This window comes from Protopterus annectens, chromosome 6.part0 (assembly GCF_019279795.1).
Source record: "Protopterus annectens isolate FY-2018-M chromosome 6.part0, PAN1.0, whole genome shotgun sequence".
Taxonomy (NCBI): Eukaryota; Metazoa; Chordata; order Ceratodontiformes; family Protopteridae; genus Protopterus; species Protopterus annectens.
This window is the reverse complement of record NC_056737.1, coordinates 830,822,429-830,841,256: the sequence shown is the minus strand read 5'-3', so window position 1 is coordinate 830,841,256 and position 18,828 is coordinate 830,822,429. Positions and strand designations below refer to the sequence as shown.

General features: G+C 45.4%; 1 protein-coding gene across 5 annotated transcripts in view; it reads right to left on the bottom strand.

The window, feature by feature from the left end:
* PPP1R13B (protein phosphatase 1 regulatory subunit 13B) overlaps window positions 1-18,828 on the bottom strand; it is a 2,314,431-nt gene that overhangs the window by 372,919 nt on the left and 1,922,684 nt on the right. For all 5 annotated transcript variants that reach the window (XM_044074501.1, XM_044074499.1, XM_044074502.1 and 2 more), the window contains one exon: window positions 13,856-14,619. In XM_044074501.1, coding sequence (XP_043930436.1) covers window positions 13,856-14,619 — 764 coding nt within the window. The remainder of the gene's footprint in view (window positions 1-13,855; window positions 14,620-18,828) is intronic.

The following is an 18,828-nucleotide window of genomic DNA, read 5'->3' as shown; positions in this document are numbered from 1 at the left end:
TGTACACAACTGTACTATGTTCTTCGTGTTTCACTGTTGCAGTCATCACATTTGGGTTGATTCCCAAAGCTGAGGGAAAGGGTGGAGGCAGTCAAGAAGACTAGGGGCTGGCTAGGATGTCCTGCAAGACTGCAGTGGCAAAGAATGCCCTGGATTTGGAGAAGATAGCAGGTGGTAAATCTTGGTGAAAGTGTGAACAGATGTCCAGGTGGCAGCCTCCAGGATGTCCTTAGTGGGGACTCCTCCGAGGAAAGCTGCAGAGGTGGAAGCTGATCTGGTGGAGCGAGTCCTGACCCTCTTAGGGGGAGGTTGTCCATGTTGCTTGCAACAGAAATGGATGCAGTGTGCTATCCATTTGGAAATTGTTTGTTTGGAGAGGGCTTTGCCCTCTGCCCCTGCAGCAAAGCTAACCAGTAATTGATCCGACTTTCTGAATGATTTAGTCCTGTCTAGATAGAATCTGAGCTGTCTGTGCACATCTAGAGAGTGCAGGAGCCTTTTTTCCCCTTGTTTTGTGGGTTAGGGAAAAAGGTGGGCAAATGAATGGATTGGTTGAGAGCCACATTAGACACCACTTTGGGCATGAAGGATGGGTTAGTCCTGAAGGAAACCCTGTCAGCATGGAAGATGATGAAGGGCACCACAGCCATGAGTGCTTGTAGCTCAGAGACTCTTCTGGCTGAAGTGATGGCCAGAAGAAAAGCTGTCTTCCAGGAGAGAAATTTTAACTCTGTTGAGGATGCTGGTTCAAAGGGGGGCAGGGTGAGCTTTTCCAACACAAAGTTAAGGTCCCAAGCTGGGGTAGGTGTTCTTCTGGGTGGCCTCAAGTTGCTAGCCCCTCTTAGGAATTGTTTGATCAGAGGGTGAGAGAACAGGGGATGTTCAGTGTGGAAATGAGCAGAGACATGAATTTTAATAGAGGAAAAGGAGACACCACTGTGTAGCACGTCAGCTAGGTAATCCAGGATGAGAGGCAGGGAGGGCTGTGCTGTATCAGCTCCCTTAGCCTGAATCCAGGTACAGAACCTTTTCCATTTGTCAGCATAAGAATTTCTACTGCTAGGGCATTTGGCCTCATGTATGACATCTAGAACCTGTTTACTGAGGTTGGCAAACTGATCAGTGGTCAGGGAATAAGCCAGGCTGCCAAATTGAGGGTCTGCAATTGGGGATGGATGAATTCTCCTTCCCTCTGGGTCAGGAGGGTTGGGGTCTGAGTGAGATGCCATGGTGGCAGTGGGGACAAGCTGCGCAGCAGTGTGTACCAGTGCTGGCGAGGCCAGTCTGGAGCAATAAGAATTGTCTTGGTTTTTCCTCCTTTATTTTGAGCAGTACCCTGGTGATGAGAGAAAGTGGAGGAAATGCATAGACCGATAGATTGAACCAGGGGAAGGAAAGGGCATCCACTTTCCAAGCCATGCAGTGATGTTCCTTGGTGCAGAACTTGCTGAGCTGATGGTTGGTGTGGAAGGCAAAGAGGTCAACCTTCAGTGTGCCCCATTTCTGAGTTATTACGTTGAAAGTTCTTTTGTCTAGCTGCCACTCATGTGGGTCCAGAAGATTTCTGCTTAAGTGGTCTGCAAGACGGTCTAGAGAACCTGGAAGGAATTGTGCTAACAGGTGGAGTTGCTTGGCTGAGGCTGTGTGTCAAAGGGTCATAACCAGCCTGCACAGAGGGTAGGAGTGAGTCCCTCCCTGCTTGTCGATATACCACATTACAGTTGTGTTGTCTGATTTGATCAGGAAAGCCCCTGGGGATAGAAGGGGCTTGAAAGCTGTCAATGCGTGCTGGACAGCTAACATCTCTTTTTGGTTGATGTACAGATGGATTTGCTGTGGGCTCCATTGGTCCTGTATGCACCTGCCGTCCAGGTGTGCAGCCCAGGCATAGTCTGATGAGTCTATGGTGAGGGTCTGGGCGGCAGAGGGTGGTGAGAAAGGTAGTCCCTTGTTATGGGAGCATGCTGCTGCCCACCAAAGAAAATCTTTCCTTAGGCAAGGTATCACAGGTGTAAGAGTTTCCAGGTCTTGAGTGTGTTGAGTTTCCAGGTCTTGAGAGTGTTGACACCAAAGGCTTTTTAGGTACCACTGAAGTTTCCTTATATGCAGTATAGCATATGGAGTGAGCAGAATGCAAGATGCCATGAACCCCAGAGCTTGCAGGATTTTTCTTGCAGATAACTGGGGTCTCGTGGCTAGTTGAAAGAAGTAGGCTGTCAGGTAAGTTTGCTTTTCTGGTGTAAGGAATGTCATCTGGGAGGCTCCCAGGAATATAATCCTTTGGGTGGGTACTAGTTTGGATTTCTTTTCATTGATAGTGTACCCTAGGGAGGTCAGTAGGGACTTTATAAAGGCCAAGTGCTTGAACAGCTTTTCCTGACTGCCTGCCTGAATTAGGCAGTCTAAGTATGGGTAAATTTGGATATTCCTTTGTCTGCAAAAGGCAATGGCGGGAGCCAAACATTTTTTGAAAACTCTGGGAGCAGTAGATAAGCCAAAGGGAAGTGCAGAGAACTGAAAGTACAGAGATCATGTTTCCCTGATAGGAATGTGGAAGTAGACCTCTTTTAGATCTAAGGTGGCTAGCCAAGCATCCTTGGAGAGCATGGGTAGCAGTTGCTGGAGGGTGAGCATTTTGAATTTTGGTATCACCAGAAAGGTGTTTAGAATTGATAGATCAAGGATGGGGCACCAGGTGCCCTCTTTTCTGGGTACTAGAAAAAGTCAGGAGTAGAAACCTTGGCCTATCTGATATGCAGGAATGTGCTCTATTGCCCTCATAGAGAGCAGGGAATGGACTTGTTTTTTCGCTTCTGCCCACTGGTTGGGAGGTAGATCTGGGAACCCTTTTGGGGTTGGATGAGTGTGGAAATAAAACTTGTATCTCTGGGGCACTATGTTGAGGACCCACCAGTTTTTGGTAATGGTGGCCCAGGTGCTTGGGTGAAAGGAGAGTTTTCCTCCTAGGGGGTAAGTGCATGTGGACAGAGGGGTAGGGGTGGGGAAGGAGGGTCATTGTGTGTTCTTACCATGAAGGGGTGGCTTAGAACTCCCTGGTTTGAAGTGGAGGAATTTCACTGTTTTGATCTCTGCATTCCCTGTGGCTGCTGTCTTTGGGGGGGGGGGGTCTGCTTCCCCAGGGTCTGGGCTGAACTGATCTGGAGGGAGCAGGAAAGGACCAGTGCTTAGAGGGGCAATGCCTGCTGAACCTGGGTGGCTGGACCTGTAGGAAATCCTTAACTGTCTGCATAGATTTAGCTTTTTCTTCCATCTTTTCTAAGACCTCCTCTGTCTTAGTGCCAAATAAGAGGTCTTTGTGCAAGGGTGCATCCAATAACTTAGATTTAACATGGTCTGGCAAGGGCTGTTCTTTAAGCCATGCATGTCTTCTAAGGACAGAACCGGTGACTGTTGCCCTGCAAGAAGCTTCTAGGACATCAAAACCACAGTACAAGGTGTGCTTAGTCACTTGACTTGCAGAATGCACTAAGTCTTGTAACTCTTTAGATTCTGCACAAGCAGGAAAGGAAGACACTTTTTGTTTGAGGAGTTCCACGGTATGTTGCTGAAACTTTAGCATATGGAACTGGCAATTTAGTGCTCTGATAGCAAGAGTAGCAGAAGTGTACACTTTTTTACCCCATCTGTCTAGTGCACAGGAATCCTTATCTGATGGGGGTGGGATTCTTAGCAGAGGTTGCTTTAATTCCTTTAGGCCCTTGAGAAATCACCTCAGGGTCAGCAGTAGGATTTTTGAAAAGAAATGTGCGAGTCAGGGACTCTAATACCTAACAGGTTTTCTGGGTGCAGGACGGAGGGTGTCAGGAGTAAAACTGGATTCCAGGAAAACATCATCCACAACATCCAGAACTGGGGGAATGGCCAGGGGTCTGTGCTGAGTCTCTTTTTAGACTGAGGATAGCCCTGACATTCCCATTGGAAATGCTCCTTTAAGGTATGAAGGGTTTCCCCAAAGGAAAAGTCCTCGGGTGGAGAGGCTGAAGGAATAGAATCCTCTGCATCAGAATTCTCACAAGCAGAGAGGGGTTGCATGTCTTCATATTCAGATGCATCAGAGTCATCAGACTCCTTTTCAGACAAAACTACTGGAGACAGATCTCTTTTTCTTTTGGAAGGGGTAGCTTGGCTTCCCCTGATCAGCATGATAAGGTTTTCCACCATTTTAAGCATTTGAGACTGAGGCAAGGAAGCAGGTGCCTGAGATTGGGTCGTCCGTTTCTTGGGTGTGGTTCGTAACCTAGGCTTTAGAAACTCTGTAGTTTTTGAAAGAACGGTAGACGTGAAAGAAGTTGTCGGTTTGTGTCAAGAATCGGTAGAGCGAAGTACTTCCTCGGAAGCCGGTGCCTGCTCAGCGGCTCCAGACCCATCCAACGGTGAGACAACCACAGGATCCTTAGTCAAAAAAGAGTTTTGCAGCATACCGGACTCAGAAAGGGTCTCGGTAGCAGCCTGCGACTCCACAGAAGCGGGCATCAGGGGTTGACAAAGCGCCTCACTGAGGAGAACTGATGCCTAGCTTAACGAAAGCGTCATTGGTAGGTTTGGACCTGTGCTGTCTGTCTCTGTCTTTATCCTTACATTTTTTTGGAAGATCTGCTGCCGGATGGCTTACCGAAGCCATATCAGAATTCGAGGACTGTAAGCGAAAATATCTAGCTACAATAAAGGCCCGACAAAGTATAGTTCTGGCGTTAAAGCACAAAAGGGACAGCATGGGACGTCGTGGTCTGGGCCTAAGCAAGTGACGCAGTAAGAATGAAAGTCTCAGTGTGGTATTTGCTTTCCACATGCGAGAAAATTGTTAACTTTTTCTGACATGGGTTAGTGCAAGAAAAAAGGATCCACAATAGGGTACTTGGCTTTAGAAGACTTCAGCTTCAATGCGGAAGACAAAACTCAGGTAGTGGCCGACCGGCACTCATGCAAACTGCTTCTGCTTCGGGCTTCTCAGCAAGAAAGACTGATGTAATGGCATCAGCTGCCTTAGTTTACACTACTGATGACCTGACGTCAGTCCTGAAGCGACAGCAACTGATGCAGAAGTACTAAGCCTCTGGTATTTGGGCCGGCCGAGGGCTACCCTGGCAGGGATAACCCAAATGTGATGACTGCAACAGTGAAACACGAAGAAAGTACAGTTGTGTACACTTACCCTAAATGTAGATGTTTGAGTGTATTCACTGTTGCAGTCATTACATTTGGGTTATCTGCCTGGAAGGTAGCCCTCAGCCGGCCTGAATACCAGAGTCTTGGATTCCTGTGTCGGATGCTGTCCCTTCTTCCATGACGTCAGGTTGTCAGGGGTATAAAGCATGCAGCCTATGCCATTACATCAGTTTTTCTTGCCCCAGATGTCAGGTACCCCCATAATGGGAAGCAATTATATGTTGAGTTACACCTCCAACAAAAAGCAAATACACCAGAAAACTCAAATACACCAAACAAGAAGGAAAGGTAGAGCCAAGAGAAGTCAGGGGGCTGCAGGGAAGGTAACCAGGACTGCAACAGTGAATACACTCGAACATCTACATTTATGGTAATTGTACACAACTGTACTATGTTCTTCATGTTTCACTGTTGCAGTCATTACATTTGGGTAGATTCCCAAAGCTAAGGAAGGGAGGAGGAAGTTAGAGAGCATTAGGAACAGCTATCAGGCCCTGCAATACTGCAGTGGCGAAACCAGCTCTTGATTTAGAAAAAAATATGCATGCGGTAATGCTTGGTGAAGGTATGAACAGAGCTCCAGGTAGCAGCTTCTAGGATGTCCCTGGTAGGGACCCCTCTGAGAAAGGCTGTAGAGGTATGCAGCCCTGGTGGAATGGGATCTTATCCCCTGTAGGGTAGGTTTTCTATGGTGCTTACAGCAGAAATTAATGCAATGGGCTATCCATTTAGAAATGGTTTGCTTTGAAATGGCCTTCCCCTCTGCCGCTGCACCCAAGCCATCTAGCAGCTATTCAGATTTTCTGAGAGGCTTCGTCTTCCTTAAATAAAATCTAAGTTGTCTGTGCACGTCCAAAGAGTGCAGAATTCATTCTCCTTTGTTTTGTGGATTAGGAAAAACAGTAGGCAAATGAATGGACTGCTTTAGGGCCACACTAGACACCACCTTGGGCATAAAGGAAGGAAGGAAGGATTGGTCCTGAGGGAAACCCTGTCTGCATGGAAGATAATGAAGGGTTCCACTGCCATGAGGGCCTGTAATTCAGACACTCTTCTTGCTGAAGTGATGGCTAGATGGAAGGCTGTTTTCCAAGAAAGGAACTTCAACTCTGAAGTTGCAGCTGGTTCAAATGGAGGGAGAGTGAGCTTTTCCAATACAAAGTTAAGGTCCCAGGCTGGAGTAGGGGCTAGCAAGGGGGGTCTTAAATTTTTAGCCCCTCTGCGGAATTGCTTTAACGGGGGGGGGGGTGACAGAAGAGGGGTGCTTCAGTATTATAATGTGCTGAAATTGCAGAGGCATGAATTTTGATTGACGAGAAGGATAGGCCCTTGTGGAGCACTTCTGTTAAGTACTGAAGAATATGAGGTAAACTGGGCACTGTAGTGCCCATTCCTTGGGTCTGGCTCCAGGAACAGTATCTTTTCCACTTTTCAGCGTAGGACTTTCTAGTACTAGGTCTCCTTGCTTCCAGAATTACCTCTAGCACCTGCTTACTGAGGGATGCTATTGGAGAGCTCAAGGAATTAGCCAGGCTGCAAAGTTCAGGGTTAAAAGTTGAGGGTGCAGAATCTGGCCCACCTGCAGGGACAGCAGGGAAGGTGTCAGAGGTAGGTGCCATGGATCCAGCTGCGCAAGAGGGGGTACGAGTGCTGGCAAGGCCAGTCTGGTGCAATAAGAATTGTCCTTGGTTTGTCCTGTTTGATCTTTAGCAGAACCTTCGAGAGGAGAGGCAGAGGGGGAAAGGCATAAACCGAGAGGCTTTCCCAGGTGAAGAACAGGACATCCACTTTCTAAGCTTGACTGTGGGGAGTCCTTGAGCAGAATTTGTCCAACTGGTAGTTCTGGGGGGAGGCAAACAGGTCTATCTCTGGAGTCCCCCATTTGTTTCTCAAGAGGTTGAATATTTTTCGTTCCAGTCTCCATTCATGTGGGTCCATGAGATTTCTGCTTAGGTCGTCTGCCAGTGAATTCAGCTTGCCTGGCAGGAATTGAGTTTGTAAATGCACTTGGTAGCTCAAGGCTGTGTTCCACAGAGCCATGGCTAGTCCGCAGAGAGGGAACGAGTGGGATCCCCCCTGCTGGTTTATGTACCACATAACTGTGGTGTTGTCTGTCTTTACCAATATTTGTCCTGGAAGAATGTGGTCCTTGAGGGCTGTCAGGGAATTCTGTACAGCTAACATCTCTTTTTTGTTGATATGCAGGTGCATCTGACTTGGGTTCCATTTCACCTGAATGCACTGCCCTGCCAAGTGAGCCCCCCATGCATAGTCTGATGCGCCTGTAGTCAGGGTTTGGGTGGCAGGGGGTAGATTGAAAGGGAGCCCCTTGTTGAGGTGGCAGGCCTCTGCCCACCAAATGAACTCTGTCTTTATACAAGGAATGACAGGAATCATTGATTCCAGGTCCTGAGAATGTTGACACCATAGGCTTTTTAGATACCATTGTAGTTTCCTCATATGTAGTCTTGCATATGGAATTAGAAGAATGCAAGAGGCCATGAACCCTAGGGCTTGCAAAATTTTCCTTGCAGATAGCTGGGTCTTTGTGGCCAGTAGTTTGAAGCAGACTGTCAAATAAACTTGTTTCTCTGGCATGAGGTAAGCCATCTGGGAAGTTGTGTTCAAGCTTGCTCCCAGGAATACAATCTGCTGGCAGGGTACCAGATGAGATTTCTTTTCGTTTATGGTGTACCCCAGCGAGTTTAGAAGTTTCTTTACAAATGCCAGATGTTTTAATAGCATGTCCTGGCTTTCTGCCTGAATTACACAATCATCCAGGTATGGGTATATTTGAATATTTCTCTGACTGAAAAATGCAATGGATGGAGCTAGACACTTTGCGAATACCCTGGGCACAGTAGATAAGTCAAAGGGAAGTGCAGAGAACTGATGCATGGAGCCTGCTCTGAAGTGTAGGTATTTCCTGCAAGATTCCCTTATTGGAATGTGCAGGTAAGCTTCCTTTAAGTCTAAGGTTGCCAACCAGGCATCTTTGCCTAGCATAGGAAGCAGCTGTTGAAGTGTTAACATTTTGAATTTTAGGATTACCAAAAATGTGTTTAGAATAGAGAGGTCCAGGACAGGACACCAGGAGCTGTCTTTTCTGGGTACCAGGAAAAGTCTTGAGTAAAAACCTTGTCCCCTTTCTTCTGCTGGGACAGGTTGAATAGCCCTGATACTTAGAAGAGAGAGAACCTGCTGTTGAGCCTCTGCCCACTGATTTGGGGGTAGGTCTGGCCAACCGTTTGGGGTTGGTAAAGTGTGGAAGTGGAATCTGTATCCTAGGAAAACTATATTTAAAACCCATTTGTCCTGGGTATAATGAGTTCCCAGTTTTTTGCATGCAGGGTGAGCTTTCCTCCTAAGCGAGCAGGTAGTTGAGCAGGGCTTGCAAGGCTTAAGGTTAAGTCATTGTGACATTTTGCATAGGGGGGGTGTCTTACTACTTCCAGCTTTGGAGGTGGGAGCCCCCTACTGCATAGGCCTGTGTGTAGCCTGAGACTGTAACCTAGGTGGTCTGCTGTTCCTGGGTTTGGACTGAGAAGGCCTAGAAGAGACCGGAAAGGACCAATTCTTAGAAGCCCAATGCCTACTAAATCTGGGAGACTGTACTTGCAGGAAATATTTAACAGTTTGCATAGATTTAGCTTTTTCCTCCATCTTTTTAAGGACCTCTTCTGCCTTGTTGCCAAACAGGCGGTCTTGGTTTAAGGGAGCATCCAGTAATTTTACTTTAACATGATCTGGCAAGTTTTGCTCCTTAAGCCAAGTATGCCTTCTAAGTACAGACCCAGTGACAGCAGCCCTGCAAGATGCTTCTAAAGAGTCAAAACCACATTGCAAAGTATGTTTACCAACTTGTTCAGCAGAATGCATTAAATCCTGTAATTCTTTATGTTCAGCACAGTCAGAAATCAACATAATTTTCTGTTTAAGTAGTCCCATAATATGCTGCTGATAGTTTAGCATATGAAACTGGCAATTTAATGCCCAAATGGCCAAAGTAGCAGAAGTGTATACCTTCTTACCCCATCTGTCCAAGGCCCTGGAATCCCTATCAGAGGGGGTAGGGTTTTTGGCAGCAGTAGCCTTAATGCCCTTTGGTCCTTGGGAAATGGTCTCTGGGTCCACAGTAGGATTCTTGAAGAGGAACTTGTGAGAGTCAGGTACTCGGTAATACCTGTCAGGTTTTCATGGAGCTGGAGGTAAAGTGTCTGGGGCCAGGCTAGATTCCAAGAAGGCATCATCTACAATGTCCAAAACAGGAGGGATAGCTAAAGGTGTGTGTTGAGGGAGGAGTAAGAATTTGCTAAGCCTCTTTTTGGAGTCAGAGTAATCCTGGCTTTCCCAGCGGAAATGCTCCCTAAGTGTGTGCAAGGTTTCATCAAAAGAAAAATCTTCTGGAGGGGAAGCAGAGGGAATGGAATCCTCTGCATCAGAATTCTCATAGGTAGATAAGGGCAAATCCTGGTAATCAGAAGAAACAGAAATTTCAGAAGCCTGATCAGAAGAATCAGAAGGAAAATCAGTTCTAGGTCTCTTAGAGGGGGAAGGCTGGCTTCCCCTAATTAAAGTAATAAGGTCTTCAGCCATTCTAAGCATTTGTTTTTTAGGCATATGGGCCTGACCATGTGGTTTGGATGTCGGTTTTCTAGGCGTGGGTCAAGTTTTAGGCCTTGATGAAGGAGATGGCATCGGTTTAAAATGCAAATCTGCAGGCCTGAATACACCCTCAGAAGCCAATGCCTGCACAGCAGCTCCGGACCCATCCAAGGTAGAGACATCCGCAAGTTCCATAGTCGAAAAAGCATCTTGCGGCATACTGGACTCCGAATGGGTCTCAGTAGAGGCCTGCAAATCTGAAGTAGTGGGTATCAGGGGCTGCGAAAGCACCTCACTGAGTACCAGTGAACTGGTGACTAGCTTAACGGAAGCGTCTTCAGCAGTTTTGGACCTACGCGGTCTGTCTCTGTCTTTATCCTTTCATTTTTTCAGAATATTGGTAGTCGGATGGCTTACCGAAGCCATTTCTGGATAGCTAAACTGAGTACCAAAATGATTTGCTGCGAAAATATACGGACGATGAATAGTTCGGGGGTTAAATAAGGCACAAAACTGACAGCAAGGGATGTCGTGGTCTGGGCTTAAGCAAGGAATGCAGTACGAATGAAAATATTTATGAAGTATTTGCTTTCCACAGGTAAGACAACTGTTAACTTTTACTGACATCGGTTAAGAGCAAGAAAAAGGAATCCCCAACCGAAGGCTTTTTTGAAGACTTGGTTCTGAAACTCGAAAACGAAAATTTCAGGAGTTGGCCGACTGGCACTTGCGAAATGCTTCTGCTTCGGTCACCATGCGGCAAGAAATACTGATGTAATGGCATCGGCTGTATGTTTTATACCCCTGACGACCTGACATCATGGAAGAAGGGACAGCATCCGACGCAGGAATCCAAGAATCTGGTATTTAGGCTGGCTGAGGGCTACCTGCAGGCAGATAACCCAAATGTAATGACTGCAACAGTGAAACACAAAGAACATCATCTTGATTCCCACCGCGGACAGTCACTTACCCTCCTGCTTGCTGTGGGTCAAGGTTTCCTTGACGTAAGGTCCAAACAAGGTTGAACCATGAAAGGGGGTGTTTGTAAAAGTTGCCTTAAAGGTTTCTGCAAAGCTGCAAAGGGAAAGTCAGGCATACTGTCTAATGGCAATGTCTGTACCAGCTGCTCGAAAGATGGCCTCAGCTGCATTGGAGATCAACCTCATCAACGCATTAGTCAAGGACGTCAGAGTAGACAGTTTAGGGGAGTCCAGTTTAAGACTCTCCAGAGGCAATAACTCTGTAAGGGAGGTGGCGAATTTAGACACCAAATCCCTCTGCAGCTGGATAAAGTGTATCATATAGTTAGTTGTTCTTAGTCCGAATGTAGCTGAAGCAAACATGCACTTTCCACAGCAGTCAATTGCCCTAGACTCTCTGTTTGGGGGACGGACCAAGCAGCTCTGCTCCGCTAGCTCCTTCTTAGTTGTGGCAGCCACCATGATGGCACCGACAGTGACATCCTTACTCCAAAAGGTCTTATCCTTGGGATGAATTAGGAATTTGTCGGCTTTTATGGGCACCAGTTCCACTGTGTCCAGCTCCTTCCATGCCCTGTTGGAGATGCGTTCTACAAGCTCATCGGTGGGGGGAGGGGGGATACCCAGGTAGAAGATGGACCTATTCCGAAGGCCTTCAGGAACAATGATTCCTTTGAAGATGGGCTGGGGGAAGACCAAATGCCTCTTTGTTTAAGAATTTAGAGGATGTCCCAAAAGGACACTTCCTTGGACGTGAAGTCTGAGGGAACCATTTACCTCCTTGAAATCCATGTCCATCATGAGGGATTTTCTGAGGGAGTCCAAGTGTCTCCTCTTACATATTCTCTTCTGAGGGGGTTCCTTCAAGGTGGGCTCGGGAGAGGACTCTGAAGAGACAAGAATCCAAGAGGGGGCAGTGCCTGTCTGAAGGTGCTTGCGGGAGGGCTAACCTTGGAAGTATGATGAGGCCTCGCCACCCAAAGCCAAAAGAGGCTGGACAGGACTTAGAGAAGGAGTGGTGACTGCCAAGCTGGAGACAGTCCTCTCTACTGCCTGGAAGGCTGACAGACTGGACGAAGGCCCCTCTCCTCCCCGACAGCCAGAGCTGCCTGGAGGGATGGGACCCCAACACAGTACCGAAGCCTTCGACGATATCGGCCCCAAGCTGTCCAGTGCTGAAGCCCCCAAGGGAAGGGAAACTTCTGAAAGCTTCAGGCCCAAACCCACCCCCAGAGAACCCGGATCGACCTCATGGGGACGAGGCACAGCCTGTTCCAAGGGCAGCGGAACAGAACCGGCCAGGGACGCTGACGGCATAGAGAAGGAAGGAATACCGGACACCGTGAACTTCTCACCTGGAATACTGTGGTCCTTATGTTCCAAAACTGGATGGATCAGAAGAGGGAGTAGAGTCCTGTGGGTAGGGAAGGTCCCTTGGTCATCTGAGCTGGGGATGGCAATAAAGCTCAACTCAATTTGGGCCTTGACGAAACTCCTCGTCATCCAATCCATTTCACAGGGTAGTAGGCTTCTGAAGGATCTGAAGGATGCTGATGAATGGCCCAACCTGGCTGGGGATCTTGCCTTGGATCCGATAGTTCTACGGTCCCATGAGGGGGACCAACTCTTATGCATTGGGTCCGATCTCCTGGAAGATCTACATGGGGAGCTCTCAATAATGATAGTCTCCGATAAGACACTCTGATCTGAAGGAGTCGGATCCGAAGCTCTCCACGGTCCCAAGGCCTTGGACGAGAGAGGCAGATCTGAAGCTCTTGGAGCGGAAGAGCCCAGATCTGAAACCACAGAAGCTGGACTCAGATCAGGGAATCTGCGATCCGAGAGCCTCGGCTTCTTGGAGAGAGAGATGGAGACCCTTTTGAAGGAGGAGGAGGCTTCGTCTTTGGATCCTGAAAGGGCTTGGCGGGAGAGTCTGAAGGCAGGGGACGACCCTGAGCCAAGCCCTTCAGGAGTAATGTGTTGCAGTGCAAATGTCACATTGAACATCCAGGTGGGCCACTCCCAAATGGTAAAGACGCTCCTTGTGTGAATCGGAATAAGGCATCTTCCGATCTCACAAGGAACATTAGGTGAAACCAGAGGGCTGCTCACTCGCCATACACACATACAAAAAGAGAGAAGAAAGAAGGGAGAGACATTTTCTTTTGTTTATTAGAGGTAGGGGAAAGAGTGGGAAAAAATACTGAGGCAAAGGGTAGGGAACAAACTAAGTAAGTTACAGATTTAGTTATTGGAGGGGATGTAAACTACAGTAGACACATTACCTAACTAGAACGAAGAGAAGAATTGCAAAGAAAGGTTAAAAAAAGACACTTACCTAAACTTGAAGACTTTAGAGCCCAGATCACATCCTCAGTGTTCAGCGGCAACTGAGATATGGGGTTTAGAGGTCAGCAGGGCATTATGGGAAGGGGAAGAGCTTGCACTCTGGATCTGTCCATCAGTTGCCAACTTGGATCCAAGACCCATATGTGATGAATAATGACATGGATAGTATCAGACCAGATTTCTGCAAAGCCTCATTAGATGTGCTGAAAGCCGGATCCCCACCAGCCACCAGTCCAGTAATGGCAGAGGAATCAGACAACAAAGCTGGGCAAACCTCCAGGTTTTCACTGACCTCAGAAGAAACGTCTGGTGGAGGCTTGACAGCTGAAGATTCTGGTCTAGCCTCCACCAGACGTATCCCCCAAGGGCACAATTTGAAACAGCTCAGAGACCAGCAAACAGGACATTGGTGTTCAGACCGACAATCAAGAGATGCTTTCAGACTGACTGCAAAGACGTAGGCATTCAGACTGATGATCGAGAAATGTATTCAGACTGGTGGCAAAGAATTTCTGAGGACTGTGTGTCCAGACATCACCTTTATGCCCTATGCTATGTGAGAAGCATACATGTGATGGAAGGTGCAAAAGAACAAAAAATATTTTCAGTGCAGTTTTCAGTCTTCTGCAATAGAATCTGTTGCTGCTTCTGTACATTCAATAGAAAAAACATGATAAAAGACAGATACTCCAGAAAAGACTTTGAACTAGATTAGGTTTGCAATTACTTACAGGGGGAAGTGGTGGTTGTATGTCTGGCGGTGCAGGAATTTCCATTTCTTCTGGAGAGGGAACTTCAGGAGCAGGGCTTGTTAACTCTTCTGTTGATGATATCACAGATGGATTATTGTTGTTGTTATCCTCAAGCTCAGGAATCTGGTTGCTAGTTTCTGTACTGGTGAGCTCTTCAGTGACAGGATTAGGCAGTTCATTATCATTGGCATCTGAGGAATGCAACGATTCTGGCAAAGAAGGTATATCGGATTCCTGAGTAGAAATAGTCTCTGTAATTGTATTAACATTAGAAGTAGTGTTGCCATTATCGACATCAGCTAAAATGCCCATGTAGTCATTAGAACTGGTAGGCTGATAAAATGGCATGCTCTCTATTCCTCCTGCTAGCGTATTAAAGCGCTGATAAAGTAATTTCTGTATGTTTGGTCCACTTGGTCCTTCAGGTTCCGTGATAGAACTACGTTTTTTTAAAGGTCGTGGTGCATTAATCAGTTTACGTCTTAAAGCTTCAAGATCAGCATCACTCTGATATCGAAGAGGAGAATGGACAATGGGTGTAAGTTTAGTAGGACTGAGGGGGCGAGGAATGTTTTCAACTGTAGAAGTTGTACTGGGTGGCTGGGAGGTCTCAGATTCTAGGTCCTTTTCCGCAGTTTCCTCCAGTAAATGAGACTGAGGGGATGGAGATAATACCTGACCTTGAAGGAAAGAAAGCGGTGATGGAGATGCTGAGCTTGGCTGAAGAACTGGTTTTCCATAAACTATACAAAAAAAAAAAAAAAGTATCAGAAATTGAGCAGTAAATGTGTACATGAAATAAAAGAATAGAGAAATTCAATTACAATGTTATGCATTCAGCTGTTTTTCAAGCTAACACAGCTACACCCCTAGCATCTGCCTCTATAAACTAAGTAACCTGACAAATATTAGTCTGAACTGCCACTGATGCATCAAATAACATTTAATAAGGTAAAACAGCTGCAATCTATACAGAAAGTTTGGTTTATGACAGTGCATCAATTAAGGATTGTCAGCTACAACACACTAACTACATACTGAATGCCACACCAGTTGAAATCTTTCCAACTCCAGTTAAAATTTATACCAGTTCAGACATGGGAGGGACAGGAATGCACAGCAGCCTACTACCTCCCTTGACAGACAAGTACTTTGTGACCAACACATACCTAGTTGTACTGTTACATCTGCAATTCCTGAACACAAATGCTACTAAGAAAAGTGGCAGTATGATGATAGCCAACACACAACTACAGCCTAACGATTATTTCATCTTTTAAACTTTACTCATTCTCTCACTGCTGACTAGCTCATATATGGCTATCAGTTGTAATGTCATTTCCTGAGCAATACAATGGATGTCAACAAAATGGAGCTCAAATGTAAATAAATGCAGGACAGATTACAAGTTTAAGAATGGGGAACTGCTTTCCCAAGTATCCCACATTTCTCAGAATTAAAAACTTGCATATCTGCACATAGTGTAAAACAAGTACTCTGTCCTTAAAGGAAAACTCCAGGCACATGTTAACTCAAACGCAAGTTTTCCTTCATCTTTGTAAAATCAGCCTAGCCTCCTGCTGTTACATGAATCCTCTAACAAGCTTTTCAGTTTTACATTTCTTCCCTTCCTTAGTGTAGGGCAGGAATGCCCACCCCCCATTCTTTTGTATCGCATCCTTTCAGGTGGACTTTGACTCCACCTTCGTGACATACCTTCGAAACAGTCTAATCAGTAGTTCCCTCTTCTGATGTTCTTCCCACACTGTGACATAGACATTACAATGCTGGCCACCGGTTAACAGCTGCTATAAATTACTGTTGTTGTGGAACTGTGCGTGCTATTACCACTGTTTCCTTCAGGAATGAAAACATTATTGGAGCAAGTATTTCCTCCATGAAAAAGTACAGCCGAACTGTTTGTCAACTATCATCACATGCACTGTTTTGGTAACTTAACCAAAAAACAGTTCTCGACCAAAACCAAGAAAAACAGGCAATTCTCTGAAGAATGTCTCAAAGCGCAGATTACACTGGAAGCAAATAAATCCCCAAGTTTAAATGAATATATATCAATTTTACCTCTACTGAAATTAAAGGCAGCTAAAATATAATTTTAAGTGTAATAAAACATTTGGTCAATAGATGGTGTTGTTGTATTAACTTTTGCTACATGAAAGTGAAGTTTATTAATGTATATATATATTCAAATATGTATTTTATTATTTATAATGGAGAAAAATATATTTAGCCCCTTTAATATGAATGGAATTGGTTTTAAACGTGATTAATAGATATAAGTTAAAGTTTTTTTTAGAAATTTGATGTATTTATGTGAATTAAATGAATTGTATTTTAATATTCATGAGTTTTTAGATGTATACTGATTTGTCTAGTGGATAGGACGAAAACGCCTTGGTTTTGGAATTGCGTTAATAAACTGTAGTTTGCATTTTGCTTTTCGATTGTGGTGGATTTAATTGTGCTTTGAGACATTCTTCAGAGAATTGCCTGTTTTTGTTGGTTTTGGTAACTTAACTGCAAAAAAGTTTTACTTCATACCAATATGTGCCTCTGCTTAAACTGCCTGGTGTCATTTAATAGTTTCTTGGTCGTGTTCTCTTGTTGTAGTTATTTTTTTACGTCTTACTACAATCGTTCTCAAACAACTGTGCTTCATATCTATCAACCTCTTACAGCTAGAAATCTGGTGAAAGGCTCAAAAATAGGGACAGTTTTTAGATTTTTCTCTTACAGCCTTATAAAGTTGATAGAATGACAGACTTTACATTAGCATGCATTTGCTTGCCGGTTACGAAGTCTAAATTTTAAATGGCCTTATTTAATGATTTACCCCTAATTTGCCAGACATTCTGAAAAAAGAATGAAATCTGGAGATTCAAGGACAATCTGTACAGTTTACAGGTATGCCGTGCTTTGGAGTGTGCATGTGTGTGTATTGCTCTGATTGCATGTGTGTTAGGGAATGTATGCCTGAAAGCTGAATGTCTGTGTGTGTGAATGCAGAAGTGACTGGGTCTGTGTGTATGGGAGAGACTGAGCAATGCATGAGAGAATGATCGGTGCATGTATGAAAGCAGAATGTCTGCGTTTGTGAATGCAGAAGAGGGTTTGTCTGTGTGTATGAGAGATGCATGTGTATGAGAGGGAGTTAGCGATGCATGACAGAATGATTAGTGCGTGCATGGAAGCAGAATGCATGTGTGTTTGTGAATGCAGATGAGACTGTGTCTGTGAATGTATGAGAGAGAGTTACCAATGCCTGAGCGAGTGAACAGTGCATGTGTGAAAGCTGAATGTGTGTGTGTGAATGCAGAACCCAATGTGTCTGCGGGTATGAGAGTGACTAAGCAATGCATGAAAGAATGATCGGTGTGTGTGTGTGAATGCAGAAGCTACTGTATCTGTGGGTATGAGAGACGGGTGTGTGTGTCATGCATCTGGAGATCTGGTTGGTGTGCCAGTGAGGAGAACTTACAATATATATATATTTTTTTCAAATGTATAACGGAAGATTCCGATGGCAACCAATACAAAAATAAGTCCTGGGGGATATAGGTCTAAGGTTAATAAGCCGATCGCATACAATGCACTGATTGGCTAATTGCAGGGAAGACTTTTTTTTTTCTTGCTGAGGGAGTAGGGTGCTTGCTTACAGTACTGCTCAAGGGCACAAGTTGAACCAGCTATGATTTGTCTGTCTGGTGCTATTCTTCTTGGATGATTTTTTTTTTTTTGGGGGGGGGGGGGGTGATGGGAGTCCATAGTAAACCTCCCCATCTGTACTATCCCGACTGTTGTGATTTTCACACATCTGTGATGCTGCATATTTGCATAAGAATAGAGATTAGAGCAACACAGCTAGAACCAGCTGTAAAAAGTCTATACTTCCAGCTTAACATGTAGCCCACAGCATTAAAATGCATAAATAAAAATTCATAAGATTGCATCTGCTCATCCTATAAAGATAGCATTTGTTTCTGATCATGTATGGGTCCTGTCACAGTGGTATTCTTTTTAGCTTAAAATAGAGTAAAAAGAAGTTATGTACTCACCATAACGTTCCATCTGAATAGGTAACTTCATTTGTCAGCAACCTGTGGGTATCGGATCCGACCTGGATCCGAGCCAGCAGCTTTCCAAGCTAAAGATCCGAGCTCTCAGCTCCTTCCCCTTACCCATAATACCCTGCTACCTCCCTCCAGTCCTCAGATCGAGTTTGCCAATTTATCAACCAACAACAGTCAAACATACTCGAAAGAGAAATGCTAACCTGATGCGTAACAGAAGGAAAACATTCCGTTATGAATATGACCACGAAACAGGCTAGGGGGAAGGAGGGAGGGTTGGTTGCTGACAAATGAAGTTACCTACTCAGATGGAATATTATGGTGAGTACATAACTTCTTTATCTGAAGTAGTTAACTTCATTTGATCAGCAACCTGTGGGACAGAGTCCCCAGCTACCAAAAACCTGGGAGGTCCTCAAGGAAGGATATTCCGAAGCACTGCGGAGCCAAAGGCTGTTCTACCTCTGGATATCAGATCCAGCTTGTAATGAGAAATGAAGGTATGAGAAGAGGCCCAAGTAGCCGCTGAACAGATGTCATCTAAGGGAACTCTTGACCACAATGCTGCAGAGGTAGCCATAGAACGGGTAGAGTGAGCAAACCCCCCCCAAGGGTTCTGGCCGACCGGAAGCTGTATACGTGTGTAAGATGCAGTGGGATATCCATCTAGCTAAGGTAACTTTCTTAACTGGATTGCCTAAGGACAGCTTAGCGAAAGACACGGAAAGCTGCTCCGATTTGCGAGAAGCAGCTGTCCTGTGCAAGTAAAATCGCAATTGTCTATGCACATCCAACAAGTGCAGTCTATATTCCCCTTTGTTTTGAAAGTTGGGGACGAAAACAGGCAAATTGATGATTTGA